Consider the following 17,995-nt stretch of genomic DNA (forward strand, 5'->3'; position numbering starts at 1 on the left):
AAACTTCTGCAGTTTTCTTCCCAAGTGTTCTCCGATCAAATCATCTTTTTTTTGTTTTCCAGTAAACAGTAACATAAATACAAATTGTTTAATAATAACCATAAAGTCTCATAGGCTGAGGTTTAAGTATTTATACTTCATATGGTAAGGAAACAGACATTGGACAATTTCTAGACTCCTGAAGATTTGGCATTAAAAACAAAAACCTCAGTCATCAGAATTCCTATTTCTACGTTTGTGACTAACTACATAAATAACCATTGGAAAACAGGACTTTCCAAGCTAACTTTCCAGTTAGACTTTAATCTTAAACGAAGTGTGTATGTGGTTTTATTAACCTATTACGATGCACAAGTTGGATGTCTTTCCATGAATGCTACTTACCACCACTGACATCAACCAATGAAACAGAACACAATACTTACAATTTAATGAAATTCCAACAGCAAACAGTTCCTATGGGTTTTGGTTTCTAATACCTGCCTACCTAAAGTTAATAATACTTATTACCTGTTCAACAATTACAGAAAAAACTTTGAAAGTTAAGGAAAGTTTGAGGTAAATAAAGAATATTCATTTAAGAATGAAGTAGTCAAGATTTCCTTTTACTCAAAAAAAACAAAAAACAAAACACAAAAATCACTTCCAAGAGTCAACCTCCATGTACAAAAAGGCAAGATCAATCACATTTATCACTGGACACAAAGGATATTCCAAAGGCCTTTAAAAATGGTAATTAATCTCAAAAAAGGAAAATTAATTTTAGCTTTTATATTTCATTCATTATCAAGACCATATTTGCTTAACAAGATAATTATGCGATTGATACAAAACATACAGCATTTACACTTAACTGTACAAAATAATTTAAGGTTTATAAAAATATTAGAATGTTTAGAGTTGACTGACACAGTCTTAAATAATCTCTTCTAGAGAAGTATAGTAAGACCACTGATTTCCATTTTATTTCTTTTTTAATAAGTCAAAGAAAGGATGCTGCAATGCTTCATCCAAGGTAATTCTTTTCACTGGATCATATTCTAACATTCTTTGAACCAGGTCAAACAGTTTCTCATGTTCTTCATCATGACAGAGCATAAATTCCTGAGGGGAAAAATGACTTTGTTTAAGAAAGACAATAAAAAATAGTTAAAACAGGTTTTTTTTGGTTTTTTTTGTTTTACCTTTAATGGTTTGCAGCGTCTTGTAACATATCTACCAGCAGAACTATGTTCCTCCCAATCTAGCTGATTGTGATGAAAATACTTGTGTTTCCTACAGGAAAGAGAAGTCTGGATTAAATTTTAAGAAAAAACAAACAAAAAAAACACCAAAACCCACATGCTTATTACCCTGCCCCCACCAGGGGATTGGGGGAAAAGATGGAACCACAGACATCTCTCTATATATACATAAACATACAATTTATAAAAATCTCAGCAATAATTATATCGGATACCTTATATGGTATTTTTCCTAATCTTGTACCCTCTGAAGTTTTAGTATCCCACCTAAGTTGTTCCCAAATACCATATGTGAAACAATGCCAGCTTCAAAAACAGAGGTTCCTAGATCCATTCCTGTAAATTCTGATTTCGCTAGATCTGGAATGGGGCTAGAAATCTTTAACAATTCCCTGGATGACTTCTGAGGTGAAGCTATGTTTTGAAACCACTTATAGTATTCTTGTCCAAAGACATACATGTGGTTTGCAACAGTCTGGAATTCAAATTTAGATAGGACTCCAAAATCAAGCTCTTTTTACTACTCTATGTATTATTTTTAAATCAACCTAGGAAAACATTTATGCAAAGGTTAACGAGTATAAAAACACCACTTTATTTCCTGGATCACAAAGTAAATATTGCATTACTTTTCAAAAACTTGACTTCATGAAAAAAAATTCAAAATCTACAGACTCTGGAATAAGCAATAACAACAAAGATGGGTTTTCTATAGTTTGAATATAGGCCACTGCATGTACACAATAAGGGCTTTAATCTTAAAAAGCATACCTTGTTTTCTGAATCATGTGTGTTGGTATGGGTCCTAATATACGTTCCATCATTGCCAGGTGTTCTTTACTATCATGAGTCTAAAAAAATAGGAAAAAGAAACTTAGCACTTTCCATTTCCCTACACGCACATAAAACGAAAACACAAGAAAACAGTGCTTCCGGGACTTCCCTGGTGGTCCAGTGGTAGAGAATACACCTTCCAATGTGGGGGACGTGGGTTCGCTCCCTGGTCGGGGAACTAAGATCCCACACGCTGCGGGGCAACTAAGCCTGCCCACCACAACAAGAGAGCCCGTGAGCCGCAAACTACAGAGCCCACACACTCTGGAACCCGCACACCACAAGTGGAGAGAGAAAACCCATGCACCGCAACGAGAGAGAAGTCCACGTGCTGGAATGAAGACCCAATGCAACCAAAAAAAAAAAAAAGTAAATAAATAAATGTTAAGAAAATAAAAGAAAATAGTGTTTCCATAAAAGGACTAGATTAGACAGCTATACAATTTATATTACACTCTACTTCAAAGATGGAATAAAACTGAATGAGCTACACTGATTGTCTGATTTCTGAAATGAATTGGTAAGGTCTGTATAGCTGATTGAGGAACAACTTTTTAAGTATATTTTACTGAAGTACAGTTGATTTACAATGTTCGAATAATTTGTTTAATGTAAAACAGAACAGTTTTTCCTTATTTGTATTACTTGCACTGTTTAACTGAGGGATGACTGGGAAGACTACCAAAAACCTGGCTACTCATTTTATCGGTTGCTTAACTAACCTCCATTACCCAATGGATAGCAACTTTGTAACACTAATCCTAGACAATAAAAATACAGTCCCAATAATTCTTACAACAACCTTGAGCTAGGAATGTGGAAACATAACTTTCAAAGAGGTTAAGATACTAGCTCAAGCTCATATAGCTCATCAATGAGGAAACCTGAGCTGTGAACCCAAGTCAAAACTCATATTCTTAAATTACACAGTAACAGAGCTTTGGCTAAAGTAGAATAAATTGTTAAACTAAATGGTACACTCCTAAGCAGAGGCTGGCAAACTTCTCCTGTAAAGGACCAGATAGTAAATATTTTAGGCTTGGATGGTCACAGATGGTCTCCACCACATATTCTTTTTCATTTTTTAAAGCAGGCATCAGATAGGATATAGTTTGCCAATCCTTGCTCTGAAGAGCAGAGTCTATGTGCAATGCTTTTTAAATCCATTAACTACTGTGCCTAGCACACTGCTTTCAAAATGTTCTTAATTCATGACAGGAATAAATAATACAAGCTCCATTATCTTCAAAAAGTTCCTTAGTTGAAGACTATTTTGGAGGGTGGAATTAAAATATAAACCACATCTCAAACCAAAGTTAATAATCGACGCTTAAGATCTCAGAATGATTTACAATCATAAAACCATCTGAAGGATTTTATATGTGTCAGAATGAAGAAAGCATGCACTGTGCTCAACTTTTTCCTTGACCCTATAGCTTACTACCACAAAACCAGACACCACCCCCTAGAAATGTCCGACAGCTATGTTCTAGATATCAAACTCGTCTACAAACTCAGAGTACTTTTAACAGATCTCTACGGAGTAGACAGAAGTTTGGTGAGGTGCCCCATAGCAGTGAACACATATATTCTGCAACAGCCACCTAAGTGACTTATAATTCATCACAGCTTCCTCCCTCCTCATCCTGCATTGCCATAACCTCAAAGCAACCTTGACAGTATTAGCCAGGAACTTCCTAACCACCCTCACCCCATCCAACAACACACCTTGATCAAATCACAACCCTCTTAAAGTTCTCCAATGGTTACACCACTTGAAGCTTTCAGGACTTTTAGTTTTCCGACATAAGCAAAATTATGAGGAAAACAAGTAGAGACCTAAATAACATTTTCTCCTTTTTGTTCTGCCAAGTAAGCCAATAACTATTATCATTTCATAGAAAGAACATTTTAATACCAAAAAAAAAAGAGGAGAGATAATTTCTAAATGAAAGCCAGAACGGCAACCCTACAAAATCATTTTCATTTTAGACCGGTCTACATTTGGAAACCACTGACTCCTAGGATAAAACAAATACCTTTCTATGGCAAACAAGTCCACTATGAATCAGTACTTGCCTACTGACACCATTTTCCTATTTATCCAAGGCACTCCGGCAGCACTATTCATCCTTCCTCAACTAGAGTAGCTTCTTTTATGCCTCTTGCATTTATGAATACCATTTCTTCCTGATATGGCCACCACACACTCTAGTTTTCTGACAAACTCTTACTCTTCCTTATAGCTTGGATTAAACTCCCTATTCCTCAGTGATGCCTTCTCGAAGGAAACTTAACTGTTCACCTTTTCTGGGTTCCCTTCTACATTGTTCCATTATAGCAAGTATCACATTGTACTGTACGTTATCCCATGTCTATCCTGTGTATGTCTTCCTTGAGGAGAGAGATGCTGTCTTTTCATTTTATACACACAGTGCTTAGAAATGTGCCTAGGGTGTCATACATGCTTAATACAACTTACTGTTTCTGAATTCTTTTAATAAAAGTGCAACATAACCAGAGCTGAATTAAAACTGACCATAGTAACACTAATGTAAATTTATGAAGGAGCATCACAATAAAATGGATCATATGAAGTCAATATGAACCATGTGTTTAAAAGGTCCACATGCAGAATGAATTATGACCATTCACTGAGAGTGTTTCATTCAACTATGGTTTTAGAGAAGGATGACTATTTTGCAGATGTAAGTTTACATCTTAAGAATAATGACACTATGGCAACTTTCCAATAGGGAAACCAAAACTTTAACATGGCTTTAACATTAAAGCTCATTATGAATCAGTAAATAACATTTACTAAATACATACCTGAAAGACTGTGAAACCAAGGTAATATTCAATAAGAATGCAACCTATGCTCCAAACATCACATGGCTGAGACCAACCTAAAGCTATTTAAAAACAAAACCAAACATTTTATTATGCAACAATTTTTAACTGCCAATACACAATATCTTTTCCTATGTGGGTGCTCTCTTTATATAGCCCATTTAGGAGAATATGATAGTAAATTCAGGGTTTACATTTTTAGTTTTATATCAAACATTATTCAGTATGCTTTCAGAGTCCTCCATATCCTTGTATCAAATTACAGTATTTTAACCTGGGGGAGGAGGCATTTTATGGAAAGTAAGAGGGGTTAGCAAATATTCCATAGTCTCTGAATTGCTTGTGCAATGAGGAGCACTGTTATACGCAATTAACGGTTGTTCTATGAAATTTTACATTTTATTAGTGCAAACATAGGTCAATAATTATCCTCAGAATGTAATTACTAACCCCTTATCAATTACCATCAGCTTGATATCTGAGTTTATTTCTTCCCTTAAAAGAAATAGTAGTGTCACATAAATTATGTAAGAATTATAATGGATATTATAAGCAGTGTCACCCATAAGCAGAATTATACAGATATTTAAAGTTCACATAGAGAGGTATCTATATATGTACTTTCAGGTTGTCTATACATGATCATATATACTTTCTCCTTCAGAATTCTCAATAGTAACATTATGCAGAAAAGAAAAAAACACCTAGCCTTAAGTCTCTATCTAATTAGAAAGGAAAAGAGTAAACCATACAGATGTTTTAACCTTTTAAAGATTAAGTTTTTAATAAAAAAATAATGTACAAATGAAACCTACTTTAAAAGACATTTCAATTACTTTCAGTAACATTACTGAATTTAAAGACAAAGGAAGAAACAATATATTCAAGGAACTTGACTATGATTTAGCCATTTTTGTTAACCCTCATCGTACTTATCACTTGAACAAAAGGATAATGGAGCATGGCTTCTACTTACAGTAACACATACAAAATCTGCAGATGATAGAGCTTGGATCTAAGATGAAAGTTTTCTTTTCCAGCCACTCCTGTCTCCCAGTCCAGCTTTCTCCCAAGTGACTATAAACTACCTCATTCTCTTATGGGTCAGCTCTCATACTCTTTGGAATTTCACATCATTCACTTTTACCAACTTCTGTTTACTACCAACACCCAAGACATGAGACCAACTGCCCTCCTCAGTGGTGGCACCTGACATCTTCCTCTGCAACCTAATTCTGCCTTAATCCTCAGGAGTAACACTTCACAAACACACAAAGAACCCTTCTAATCTTCCCATCTGTTCATTTCTTTTCCTAAACACCAATAACCCCAATTTCAGATTTATATCAACTATCCCCAGCCTGGCCACACATGGGACTGTATTATTACTAAGAATCACTGTATCTTACGCAATCTAGGAAGAGGCCATTAACTAACTGTAAGATACACCACTGTTTTATGAACCAATAACCAAGAAAAAATGCCGTTTTGTCTTATGTTTCCTCACATGTTAAAATGTGGAGAAAAATCTTCTTCTTAAAATTGATAAAACACAGCAAGTTATCTCTTTTTAAGCTCTGAAAATACCTCTCTGTCCACAATCTCTTCCCACACTCTTTTCTTTTACCTTCATTGCAGCCTTCAGTCCTCAACTATGAATACACTTTCTAAACTACTGCAACACAGCAGCTTCTTTCAGACCATACTAAGCAGAAATCCTAGTAACATCAATCTCAAAGATGAGCTCCAAACCTGTGCTATCCTATGTGGTAGCCACTAGCCACGTGGTTATTTAAATCTAAAATTTTAATTAATTTAAAATTCAGTTCCTCAGTCACACTGGCTATACTGTACACAGTAGTCTACGTGTGGCTACTAATGGCTACCATGTTGGATAGTGCAGATATACAACATTTCTATCATCATGGAAAGTTCTCCTAGCCAGCACTACATACTATTCTTAATTTCCTGTCCCTTTTACTAATTCTTTACTCTAGGTAAACATCATTAGTTTGCTTTCACACTCATATTCTCAACTACCAAGTCCTCTTAGACAAAAGGTAAAAAGTGGAAAAGACTGATTCCACAAAGATGTTTTACTATCCAACCTCGGTTGAAACTTACTTTTGGTGAAGTAATATGCTTATACCATTTAACTATCTCCCAATATCACCTGATCTGAATTTCTCCCACTGTCTCCAAGCCCCCAAATCCATCTCTGACTTCCTTGCTCTATCAACATGACTCGGTCTCGAACTTTTAAATTTTGAGGCATAAGATGCACTCTCCCTCACTGAGTTCCCTTTTATTAATATTTAAAAACCCTGCACCTTAACTAATTTTCCTTTCCATGCTTTCCCATGTCAAAGATGATCAAAGAAGCTCTCCTCTTAGACTAGCCCCTCTTTCTTCTCCTCTTAACCTCCATCCACCCTACATCTAGACGTCTGCCAGCCAAATCTTTAGCATTTTCACCAGCACCATGCTTTGTGATGAGACGAAAAGAGGTGCCCACATCGCTTCAAAATCACACTGCTGTCATGGACTTAGCCAATACAGCTTGTTCTCTTATGATCTTGTAAGACTGACTTGCTCAAAAATAACCACCACCTGGAATATCTTTACAGATGGTATCACATTTTTCCCACTCAGGAAAAATATTTATAGCAATGTCCAGACAGCTTTTATGAAAACAGAAAACATTTTCTGTACACTGCTAAGAAAATTACAGCTATCCCCCAACTACCTGCCCCCCAATAAAAGCTATAGAGAACAAAAATCTCTTTTTCAATTAAAATATCAGGAAGTCTGGTATCTACTAACCCAAAATGACCTCTGGAGCTCTGTAATGCCGTGTAGATACCAAAGTGCTATGATGTTCATCATCGTATGTTGCACTTCCTAAGTCAACAATTTTGATATCTGTGTTTTTCAGTGTGCGTTCATCACGTTTCTAGAGATACAGTTAAGTAAACACAAAGATCAATAAAGATATGAAATATTTTATAGCACTATCCAAAAGGCTTGCACATGAATTCTCTTTTTGATTTTCAAAATAACCCCATGAGAGAGGCAAAGGATTACCCTTTTTGGGTTAAACATCAGGATATAATAAGCCTCAAAGGTAAAATTCCTCATCCAAGGATCACCAAGCTAAATTAATTTTAAAGACAACTACCAAAATTAAAACAAGTGTAACTTACCATTTTTGAATTATACTTGACTACATAGTCAGACTCCACAAATAAAATATTTTCAGGCTTCAGATCTGTATGGGTTAATTTATTATGATGCAAAACTACAAAAGAACAAAAAGACATTATTAGTTTCACTTACAAATTTAATCTGTACCGGGGGAAAGGAGAATTAGTAGTAGAGGTAGGGATGAAAACTGGTTTCATCTTTACTTGCAACGTGCATTTTTAGTGACAATGTTTTGATATGTTGCTTGTCCAATAAAACCTTTAATTTACTGGTATTTAAAAATTTAACAAGTATACTTACAATTTATTGACTGACAGATCTGATATGCCATTTGCCTGATATGGTCAATTTGAAAGGGCAGAAAGCTATTTTCTTTAATGAAATCATAGGTACTAAGTCCCAGAAGTTCCAACACAATACAAATATGACCATGATGATCAAACCATTCTAGCATCTGGACACATCGGCTAAAACAGATCAGAATAAAAATAATTCAGTTCACAGAATTCTGATTATTTCATGTAACATAACGGATCACAGTTCCAAGTTTATTACTTACAAGACATTATTGGGATCAGTACTATTTAAATGCTCTAATACTTCGATTTCTGAATGAGCTGCTTCACGATATTGTCCCACGTTTTTTATGATTTTCACTGCTACATGTATGCCACCCCTTAAAAACAAAATGAAAATGGTATATGTACAGAAGGGCGTTGAAGACATGTATCCTCTAAAGCAGCTGTCCCCAACCTTTTTGGCACCAGGGACCGGTTTCATGAAAGACAATTTTTCCATGGTTTGGGGGAGGGTGTGATGGTTCAGGTGGTAATGCAAGCTATGGGGAGCAGCAGATGAAGTTTCACTCGCTCTCCCACTGCTCACCTCCTGCTGTTAGGCCCAGTTCCTACCAGTCCACGGCCCAGGGGTTGGGGACCCCTGCTCTAAAGCATCATCTTATTAAGTACCAATCACTCTATGCTATTTTCCTAAAATAATCTTTCAGCGTATATTATAGCAGATCTATAAACATTTTTCAAAACATTTTGACAAAATATACATTATACAGAGTGATGATTTCTCTTAATACTTATGAACGTTAATGTTTGTTTCCAAAAGTTTAAATTTACCTAGATTTTATAAGTAGTTTTTTTTTTTAAAAAGGATAAAAATATAAACCTTGAACATACTACTGATGAAAACATTCACTCATTCACCAGGCTAGACCGACTGTGTCAGATGTTGCATTGGAATCACTGTTAAAAAGGGCTTGTCCCATGTACCTCACAGTCTAATGGAAAAGACAGACACTTGAACAACTTATCATAAGGTTAGAAGTGCCTGGTATAAGGAATAGAGAGAAGAAAGAGCCTAACCATCAGAGTTAGGGGAGCTTAGACTTCTTCAGAGAAGAAAGACAACTATCAATTTGTTAGATAATTCTGGCAAAGGAGACACCATAAATAAGTCAACAAGCCAAAGAAATGTTTAGTGCATTCACGGATGCGAATAGGTATAAATAGCAACAATGTAGGGCAGTGTGTTTTAGACCGGGGCATCTGTAATACTTCCTAAAAAGTACAGAGGGAATTCCCTGGTGGTCCAGTGGTTTAAGACATGAGCTTTCACTGCCGTGGGCCCAGGTTCAATTCCTGGTCGGGGAGCTGAGATCCCGCAAGCCACGTGGCACGGCCAAAAAAAAAAGCCGTAAATGATTTTGAGGAAAAGGATTTCCAAATCTTCAGCTTCCTTCTGTCCTCTTTTCTAAACCTGATCTGCTTGAATACAAGCCAGCAGTCAACCCTGCATTTTTCACTATGGCCTTCCCACATTACAAAAGAGAACCCCATGCATGTGAAATTAATATGGCAAGGTTTGTGCCCCAGGCTGTTTATAAAAAAGAAAAAAAAATCTTTGAGGCAAAAATTTTTCTAGTGGCTGGATAGCCAACCTATTCCGAACTCATTTCTTTTGACAAGGTCCCAATGAAGTTGTGGGCTGATATATAATCATCAAAATAAATTTTTAATGATTTATCTCCCTATGATGTATAGCATATATCTCAAGACTTAAAAGAATTACTATAAAACTGCTGTGACAAAACTTCTTCTAGTCTCATCTATTTCATCATACGGACAAGTTTTCTAACTGCTAATATGCTATAAAAATGAACAGTGCTAATAGCTATAAAAATGAAAAATGGATAATGGTGTTAGCTAATGCTACTATAGTAATCATATTGCGGTATATAAATGTTTCAAACCAACGTTATACACCTTAAACTTACAAGCTTTCATATTACTTGTCAATTAAAAAAAAAGAAAAAAGGAAACTTAATGCTAAAACAGTAAGGTTTATCTATGGACACATGAACTCATTTTTTAAAGGCCCCAACCATCTCAATAAAAGATATATTTTCAATTACATTGTATGTTTTAGGTCTAATAAGTATCAAAATTTGTAACAGATTTGTACTTGATCAATTGAATACTGTTCATTGGAATATCTCAAATACTCAAGTCTTGGAACCTCAAGAAATTTTTAAAAGACCTAAATGGGACAACTAGTGAAATGTGAATCAGGTTGTAGATAAGCTGGCAAAACTTGAAAATACATATAACATGTAAATATAGAGAATGATTAAACACTGTAAAATGTTAACATTTGTGGAATCTGGGTGAAGAATATATGGGAATTCTTAGCAACTTTCCTAAGTCAAAGTATTTCAAAGTATCTTAAAATTTTACTTTATGTTCACATTTTTGTCATAGAGAGGAAAGGGTGATAATAAAAGACATTTAGGATAATATTCTTTATGAAAAGTGAAGTAAAAGTTAAGTTCAGATAAAAAGTTAAGATAAAGCATTTCTAAGTATTCAAGAAAAGTTTGTTCATGGATGACAGGAGGTATCAAGCTGTTGTATTTAGATTCCCCCAAACATATTTAGAAAGAGAGATATGTTTTTTAAAAAAATCAGCATTTACAATAAGCTGGAAATTACATCCTCAACTATTTTATGATGCAAAGTTGAGATGTCAATTTAGAAATGTGCAGTTTCCACTAAACTGTTTTAAGACGTTCACTTACAAAAAAACTTGCAACCGCAGAATAGAGATCCTAGAGGAAAACATGAAAATGAAGCAGAGAGGGTCAAATAACAAAAAGTTTAGTATAACTCATTAAAGAATCTGGACTTTATTCTGTAGGCTTCAAGTAATATAATTTATTTATAGTTTAAGAAGCTAACCCTAACGTGCAAATATTACCCTTTGGAAATAAAAGCTTTTGAACCAAGAAGATTAGACATGCTAATTTATTGTCTCTGCAATTCAAAAGTAGGGTAAAGCACTCCAAATCTCTTATAGAAAGCTAAGGACCTAAGTTCTGGGAAAGTCTTCACTTGAACACTGACATTAATTTCAATGAACTCCATCTGATAAACATTTTCAGCATTCTTGGTCAAAATCCATACTTATGGTAAATAAATCATACACAGTTCAAGAACTTTTGAATACTTATACCTCCCAGGAAAACACATAGCTACCACTTAAATTCCATTTCATCTAAATTATGGATCCTTCTCCACCAAAAATATCAGAATGTTCAAAAAAGAAAAACAACAAACTTACATGCCATGATCAATGCACTCTACAACTCTGCCAAAGGCCCCTTCTCCCAAAGTGTTCACGATTTCATCTAAAGTGAGGGGGGAGAAAGAAGTGTAAGTACATGAGTACAAATTATCAGTTATTCAAATAATGAATGCTTAAGTGTGGAATTTTTTCAAATGCTCTCTATTAAAGCATAATTAAGGTTCCAGCACTCAAATTATTTTATTTTCAGCTGCTACAAAAATAATTTAGATAGAGCTATCTTTCTTGCTCTAATCTCAAATTCCACTGATTATTTTGGAACTTTAGAGTGGAAATATTTAAACTCTATAGAAAAGAAGAAATACAAAAGAACAACAAACAAACCCACAAAAAACAAAACAAAAAAGCAATGAAGAGTTCTTTAGCCCCCCGCTGACAAACTATTCTTAAAAAGATTATTCTGTCTGCAAAGTTTAAAAAGTGTTGAAAAATATTCTATACATCTTGCTCTTAGAACGTCTCCACTTTGACAGATCAGATGACCCTCCTCATCATCCTCTATACTCCTGGATCTTTTCCTTCGGTGGCTCTTCTGGAACGGCAAGTGGGCAGCACCAAGATCGTCCAGCCAATCAATATATCAGAGTGAATTCAGGGCAGAATACGCAATTCATTCAGCGGGGAGATATTCAGGCATTCAGATAAGCACCAGGCCACGAACAGTTGGCAGGAGCAATTTCAAATTCAGTCCCCAGAAATTCACAGGGCACAGTTTATGTTACAGAAGAAAAACATGGCAAGATTTTCAGATAAGATACTTAAAGTGGCAATAGAAAAAACAACACAATTGTCTCTAAAAATACTGACTTAATTGAAGTCTGAAATTTAAAGAATGCAATGTCATGATCTATTAATCTCGTTATAAAATAGCCTATGCTGTGAGTTGAGATGTCTAGTTTGTCAGGAAAATGTTTTAAAATGTCAAGATTAGCTCAAATTGATACTTAGCAATATTTTTAAACATACTTGATTAAAATAAAAGCGGAAAATAAAGGCTAATGTCAATGTTCGATCTAATCAATGATAGTTCTACTGAAGAAAACTTGGGGAGGAAAATAATAATTCATAGTTTACTGCAAACAAGTGAAGATTCATGAGTGTAAAAAAAAAAAAGGGCAGGCATTCTGGACAATAATTTCCCCTTCAGCACCCACTTTCAGAACTCCAATGGAACTAATTGCAGATTGTGCTATACACAGGGTAAGTATCCGCCAGTGCAACTTTCTACATTTGTCTCCAAGTACTGGGAAAGGGGTTTCTTTTAAAGTAAAAAATGTTTAAGATGAAAGAAAAGATGGGTGCTTCATCTTTTCGTATGATTATGTTATAAAAGATAAAAAATATTTTTAACATTAAAATCAAGAAACTCATGATCTGGTCTGCAGAAAATGAGTAAATGTGGGCAAATGAGGACTAACTAATAAATGCAGATTAGTTGTAAGAATCTGGAAGTTTCCTTTAAGGATTCAAGTAATATAAACACAATTATATTCATATAGTATTATAAACTTTTTCAAACTTACTGGCTCAGTAAGAGCTTTTACACACAAATAAGTATCCACCCAAAATAAAAACAAAATCAATCATACCGAACGTGACTGATTACTTGAACAGTGTCTATTACGCTTCCTTTTAGGACTGCTTCTCCAGCTTCGGACTGAAGATTTACTGCAGTGGATTCGATAACTGCTTTCAACGTCTCTGTGATAACGTCTAGGAACATATCTTTTGCAGTAGTCATTTCTGTATTCATCAATGTTAGGAACGTATCTTTTGCAGTAGTCATTTCTGTATTCATCAATGTTAGGAACATATCTTTTGCAGTAGTCATTTCTGTATTCATCAATGTATCTCCGGTCCCGATAATATCTCTCATTCAAGAACCTTGCTTCTAAATAATGACTGCAAACACATTAAAGGATTTAAAATTACTCTCTTCATTCTAGAACGCTTTAACGTTTAACCACATTTTAACGTGGTTAAAATAAAACATTCTCTCAAGAATTCCTGGTTTCAACAGCTAACTCAATAAAAGAAAAAAATACAAATTGATGAATTAGAATTTATATTTAACTCACAAAACTTAAATAATTTTACTTTAACCAACAAGCAAATGGGTACATATATCTCTATTAATATATACTGCTATGAAGGAACAAACCTTGGGTCAAATCATTCAACATATTCAGTGTTTACTTGATTAAGTGTCCCTTTACCTTCTGGTGAAAGTTAAGACCAAAAATTCACAAAACTGCTCTTCTGAAATTCATCAGTCTTATGATATATGCATCTGTAACTAAGCTCTCTTCCTTTTTGCAGAGCCACACACAACATGAGGTAGGCAAAACAGGATTCCTTTCCTTCTTAATGTAAGTTAGGTATCTCTGGCACACAGTTCTTTCACGAAAGGTGTATTAGAGCTAAAAGGAATCTTAAATATATTTCAGGCCTTTCATTTTACAGATGACTACACTGAGATCCCTAGAAGGAAAACGATTTGCCATGGTTGTAGAGCACATTCTAAATCCTATTGTATGTGCCAGTATTATTATACACACCACCTATTCCATCTCCTCTCCTCTATTTCGAGCTTCCTGTATCTTTCTGAGAAATAGACAACACAGTTTTTGAAGGCAGCTTCATGTGCCAAAAATATCTAAAATATATCCCCCTCAAATGAGAAAAGGTTCTTGTAATTGCTTGCTTAGGATTTCCCAACCCCCTACTTCCCTTTGCATTTTGAATTTCCTGTCACTCCTGCTTGTGAAATAAACAAGAATTCAGGGAAAACAACATCATCTGGTGCCATAGTGCTTAATTTCTTTTTTTTTATTTTTTATTTTTTTTGCAGTACGCGGGCCTCTCACTGTTGTGGCCTCTCCCGTTGCGGAGCACAGGCTCTGGATGCGCAGGCCCAGCAGCCATGGCTCATGGGCCTAGCCGCTCCGAGGCATGTGGGATGCTCCCGGACCGGGGCACGAACCCACGTCCCCTGCATCAGCAGGCGGACTGTCAACCACTGTGCCACCAGGTAAGCCCCATGGTGCTTAACTGCTGAATCTACAGATCCCTTTGAAAATCTAATTGAGAGGTATGGACCCTCTCCCCTAAGAAATGCACAAATGCGTAAACAAAACTTGGCAAGGAATTTCAGATATCATGGACCTCAGGAAGTCAATGGATTCCAGTTAAGCAGCCTTGATTTGATGGAAAGAAAAAGACAGAGTCAACTGACCCAGTTTCGTGAAGCTTCAAGAGGGATGCACGTGGAGCACTGAGGGAGAGAGGGGACACCTGCCCAGTCAGACACACCAGCTAAAATAATCCTGACAAGCAATGGAGTGACAGATGTTAACTAGACTGCCCTCACTAACCTCGTTCTTTTTCCCAGAATATGTTGTCATTCTTTTTTCTCAGGAGGCTGGTTTACGCAAAAATAAAGGAGAAGCATCTCTAAAACTGCTACTCAACAGGGCTGGCATCAAATCCAGGCTGGGGAGATGCAGAAACCCCCTTTTCCCAGTGTCAGCCTTAAGTTCTAGCCATTGGAGAAACAACTCAGGATATTAGGGTCTAAATCTGGGTCTAAGTCAGGGATCTGATGAGTTGCTTGGAACCGTTAAGGGAGAGATCTACAATACGTCAAACTAGAAATTACCATACTATAAAGGGCATCTGTTTAATTCTGTAAGGCATCCTTCCCATAAAAGTCTAAAATGTATCAGAAAACTCTAACACTAATAATCCTTAGCTGGACTAGTGCATGAAATTAGAGCTGCTGATAATCCATAAATAATCTATAGAATAACAAACATGGAGTGAAGTAATACTATGAGGATAAACTAAAAAGATGAGGACCTCTTCAACCTACAACAACCAAGGCTTAGAGCTTATATAAACAAAGTCTACAGAATTACAAAGGCTATATGGACAGAGTGAACAGGATGAACAGACTGATTGAATTTCTAAAAATATTCACTGAATGTCCAGTGAATATTTCACTGTAGTTCTTTAAAACAGCCAAGACTAATGAGGCTATGGGCTTTCGTTTTTATTTCCACACAGGTCCTGTGGAAGATAAAAAATATGAGGCAAAATCCCTGCCAACAAATAACTGTTCAATTTGAGATTACTCACACAAAAATAAAACAAAACTCAACAATGCAGGAAATGCTGAAAGCCTGGATATGAGTGCTTAGGAGAAAAAACTAAAAATGCTTAAAATGGTCAGGGAAGATTTCGTGAAAAAGAAGGGAAGAGTTGCATCTTATAGGGACATCAGGATTTGGACAAAGTAGGAAGTAGAAGAAGTGCCAGGAAAGAAAAATGGCATATTACATCTTACATTATTAGAGTACTTTTAACCAGAATGGTTTAGAGATGAGTTTGTCTACATGTTACTTAGGAAATAGTAAGTAGACAATTTCAGCAAGAGCAATTTTCACATAGGGGAACATAGGCAAATAAATAAGCTGGGAACAGATCATCCAAAATCTTGCATGCCAGGCTAAAGGGCTTAAAACAGTGTTTCTCAAAGGGTGGTCTGTTTATCAACAATATCGAAATACTGAATTTTTAAAAATGAAGATCCCTGGACCCCAGGTCAGACTCACTGAATAATCTGGTAATATGCATTTTAAACATACCTCCAAAGTGATTCTATTCACACTAAAGTTTGAGAATCACTGGTTTAAGGCTTGATACTCTATGTTACAACAAGACATTTAAGGATATAAAATGTGTTCACAGTGTTCACAGCCACATCAGTCTTCCTGTGTAGAATTAATTGATTAAGTCTGTAGGAAGGGAGCAATTCACAGGCTACTTACAAATCAGAAAGAAAAGACACTCTGAAATATGTAGGAAAAAAGGTAAGATAATTGATATACAATAAAAGTGCTGATAAATCATAAGAAAAATATACTTTAATAGAAAAAATAGGCTAAGAATACAAAAATAATGTTCACAATCAACTAGACTTCAATTAAAAAAAATTCAAGGGCTTCCCTGGTGGCGCAGTGGTTGAGAGTCCGCCTGCCGATGCAGGGGACACGGGTTCGTGCCCCGGTCTGGGAAGATCCCACATGCCGCGGAGCGGTTGGGCCCGTGAGCCATGGCCGTTGAGCCTGCGCGTCCGGAGCCTGTGCTCCGCAACGGGAGAGGCCACAACAGTGAGAGGCCCACGTACAGCAAAAAAAAAAAAAAAAAAAAAAATTCAAGTGTTCAATAAGCACATGACAGAGGACAAATTCAGCAGAAATTTAAAAATTCAAATGAAAAGAAAACACTATTCTTGGTATTTCAAAATAGGCAAGACTGGTGACAGCATGTCATAGGGAGTGTAACTTGGTACAAACTTTCTAGAAAAATATGTGGAAAAATATGTGAGTATGTAGCAAGAGCCTTATAAGAGTTCACACCCTTTAACTTGAAACTGTCCCTTCTTAGAACCTATTTTCAGGAAATATTCAGAGGCAAAGATCTGTATACAAAGATATTTTTCAGAAGAAATAATAAGAAATAACTTTACATCCAAATGGGGGACTAGCATCCTACCAAGAGTACCTTCTTTATATGCTTCTGTAGTTTTCATTTTTTTCCAATAATTTTACAAAAAACACTCATAAAGTTTTGAATCTTAAAAAAGACTATTAGATTACTCCAGATTATGGAAAGCAATTACCACCAGACATCTCTGGTGCCAATATCAAAGAAGAAACTATTGGCCTAGTGGTTATTGCACTGACTCAGTATCATCTTTATGTGGTTAACTATGAATATGAATAACTGTTCATCATTCATATCACTTCCTTTCGACACATACAATGCATAATAAATCCATGAATGGTTAGTACTATATGTTAAGCCTTACAGAGTATTTTGTAGTTATCTTAATATAGGGTACAGATATTCTTGTATAATACATTAATTAGCTCAGGTCATTGAAATCCTGGCATAGATTCTCCCTCTTCCCTCTGTATGATAGTGTGTGAAGAATGATTAGTCTGCACTGATTAACAACAAGCTCACTGTTTTACAGAACAAGTCTGTTTTGGCATGGAGAAGGAAAAAAATTGCATACTGTTTTTTAAAGTAACCCCAGTTGGCTAATTTAGAAAGCAATCTGGCAAACAGTCCCAGTGGAACATCTGCACAAAACAAGGAGAAAACATGGAACCAACAAAAACAAATGAGAAAGGGAAATT

General features: G+C 35.6%; 1 protein-coding gene across 2 annotated transcripts in view; it reads right to left on the reverse strand.

The window, feature by feature from the left end:
* Positions 1–589: 589 nt before the first annotated feature.
* LOC308616537 (dual specificity protein kinase CLK4) overlaps positions 590–17,995 on the reverse strand; it is a 63,737-nt gene continuing 46,331 nt past the window's right edge. Inside the window, exons 2-13 of one of the 2 annotated variants that reach the window (XM_081232835.1) lie at positions 17,872–17,938; positions 13,379–13,691; positions 12,231–12,321; positions 11,766–11,832; positions 8,695–8,811; positions 8,436–8,602; positions 8,135–8,229; positions 7,755–7,884; positions 4,911–4,993; positions 2,016–2,095; positions 1,185–1,275; positions 590–1,104 (exon numbers count right to left, since the gene is read on the reverse strand). In XM_081232835.1, the coding sequence (XP_081088961.1) occupies positions 964–1,104; positions 1,185–1,275; positions 2,016–2,095; positions 4,911–4,993; positions 7,755–7,884; positions 8,135–8,229; positions 8,436–8,602; positions 8,695–8,811; positions 11,766–11,832; positions 12,231–12,321; positions 13,379–13,691; positions 17,872–17,938 (1,442 nt within the window). In that variant the 3' untranslated portion in view covers positions 590–963. Of the gene's footprint in view, positions 1,105–1,184; positions 1,276–2,015; positions 2,096–4,910; positions 4,994–7,754; positions 7,885–8,134; positions 8,230–8,435; positions 8,603–8,694; positions 8,812–11,765; positions 12,156–12,230; positions 12,322–13,378; positions 13,692–17,871; positions 17,939–17,995 lie in introns of those variants that run through there. The other variant, XM_081232834.1, reaches the window with a different exon arrangement.

Source organism: Mesoplodon bidens (genome assembly GCF_964165515.1).
Source record: "Mesoplodon bidens genome assembly, chromosome: 4".
In the NCBI taxonomy this organism is placed as follows: Eukaryota; Metazoa; Chordata; class Mammalia; order Artiodactyla; family Ziphiidae; genus Mesoplodon; species Mesoplodon bidens.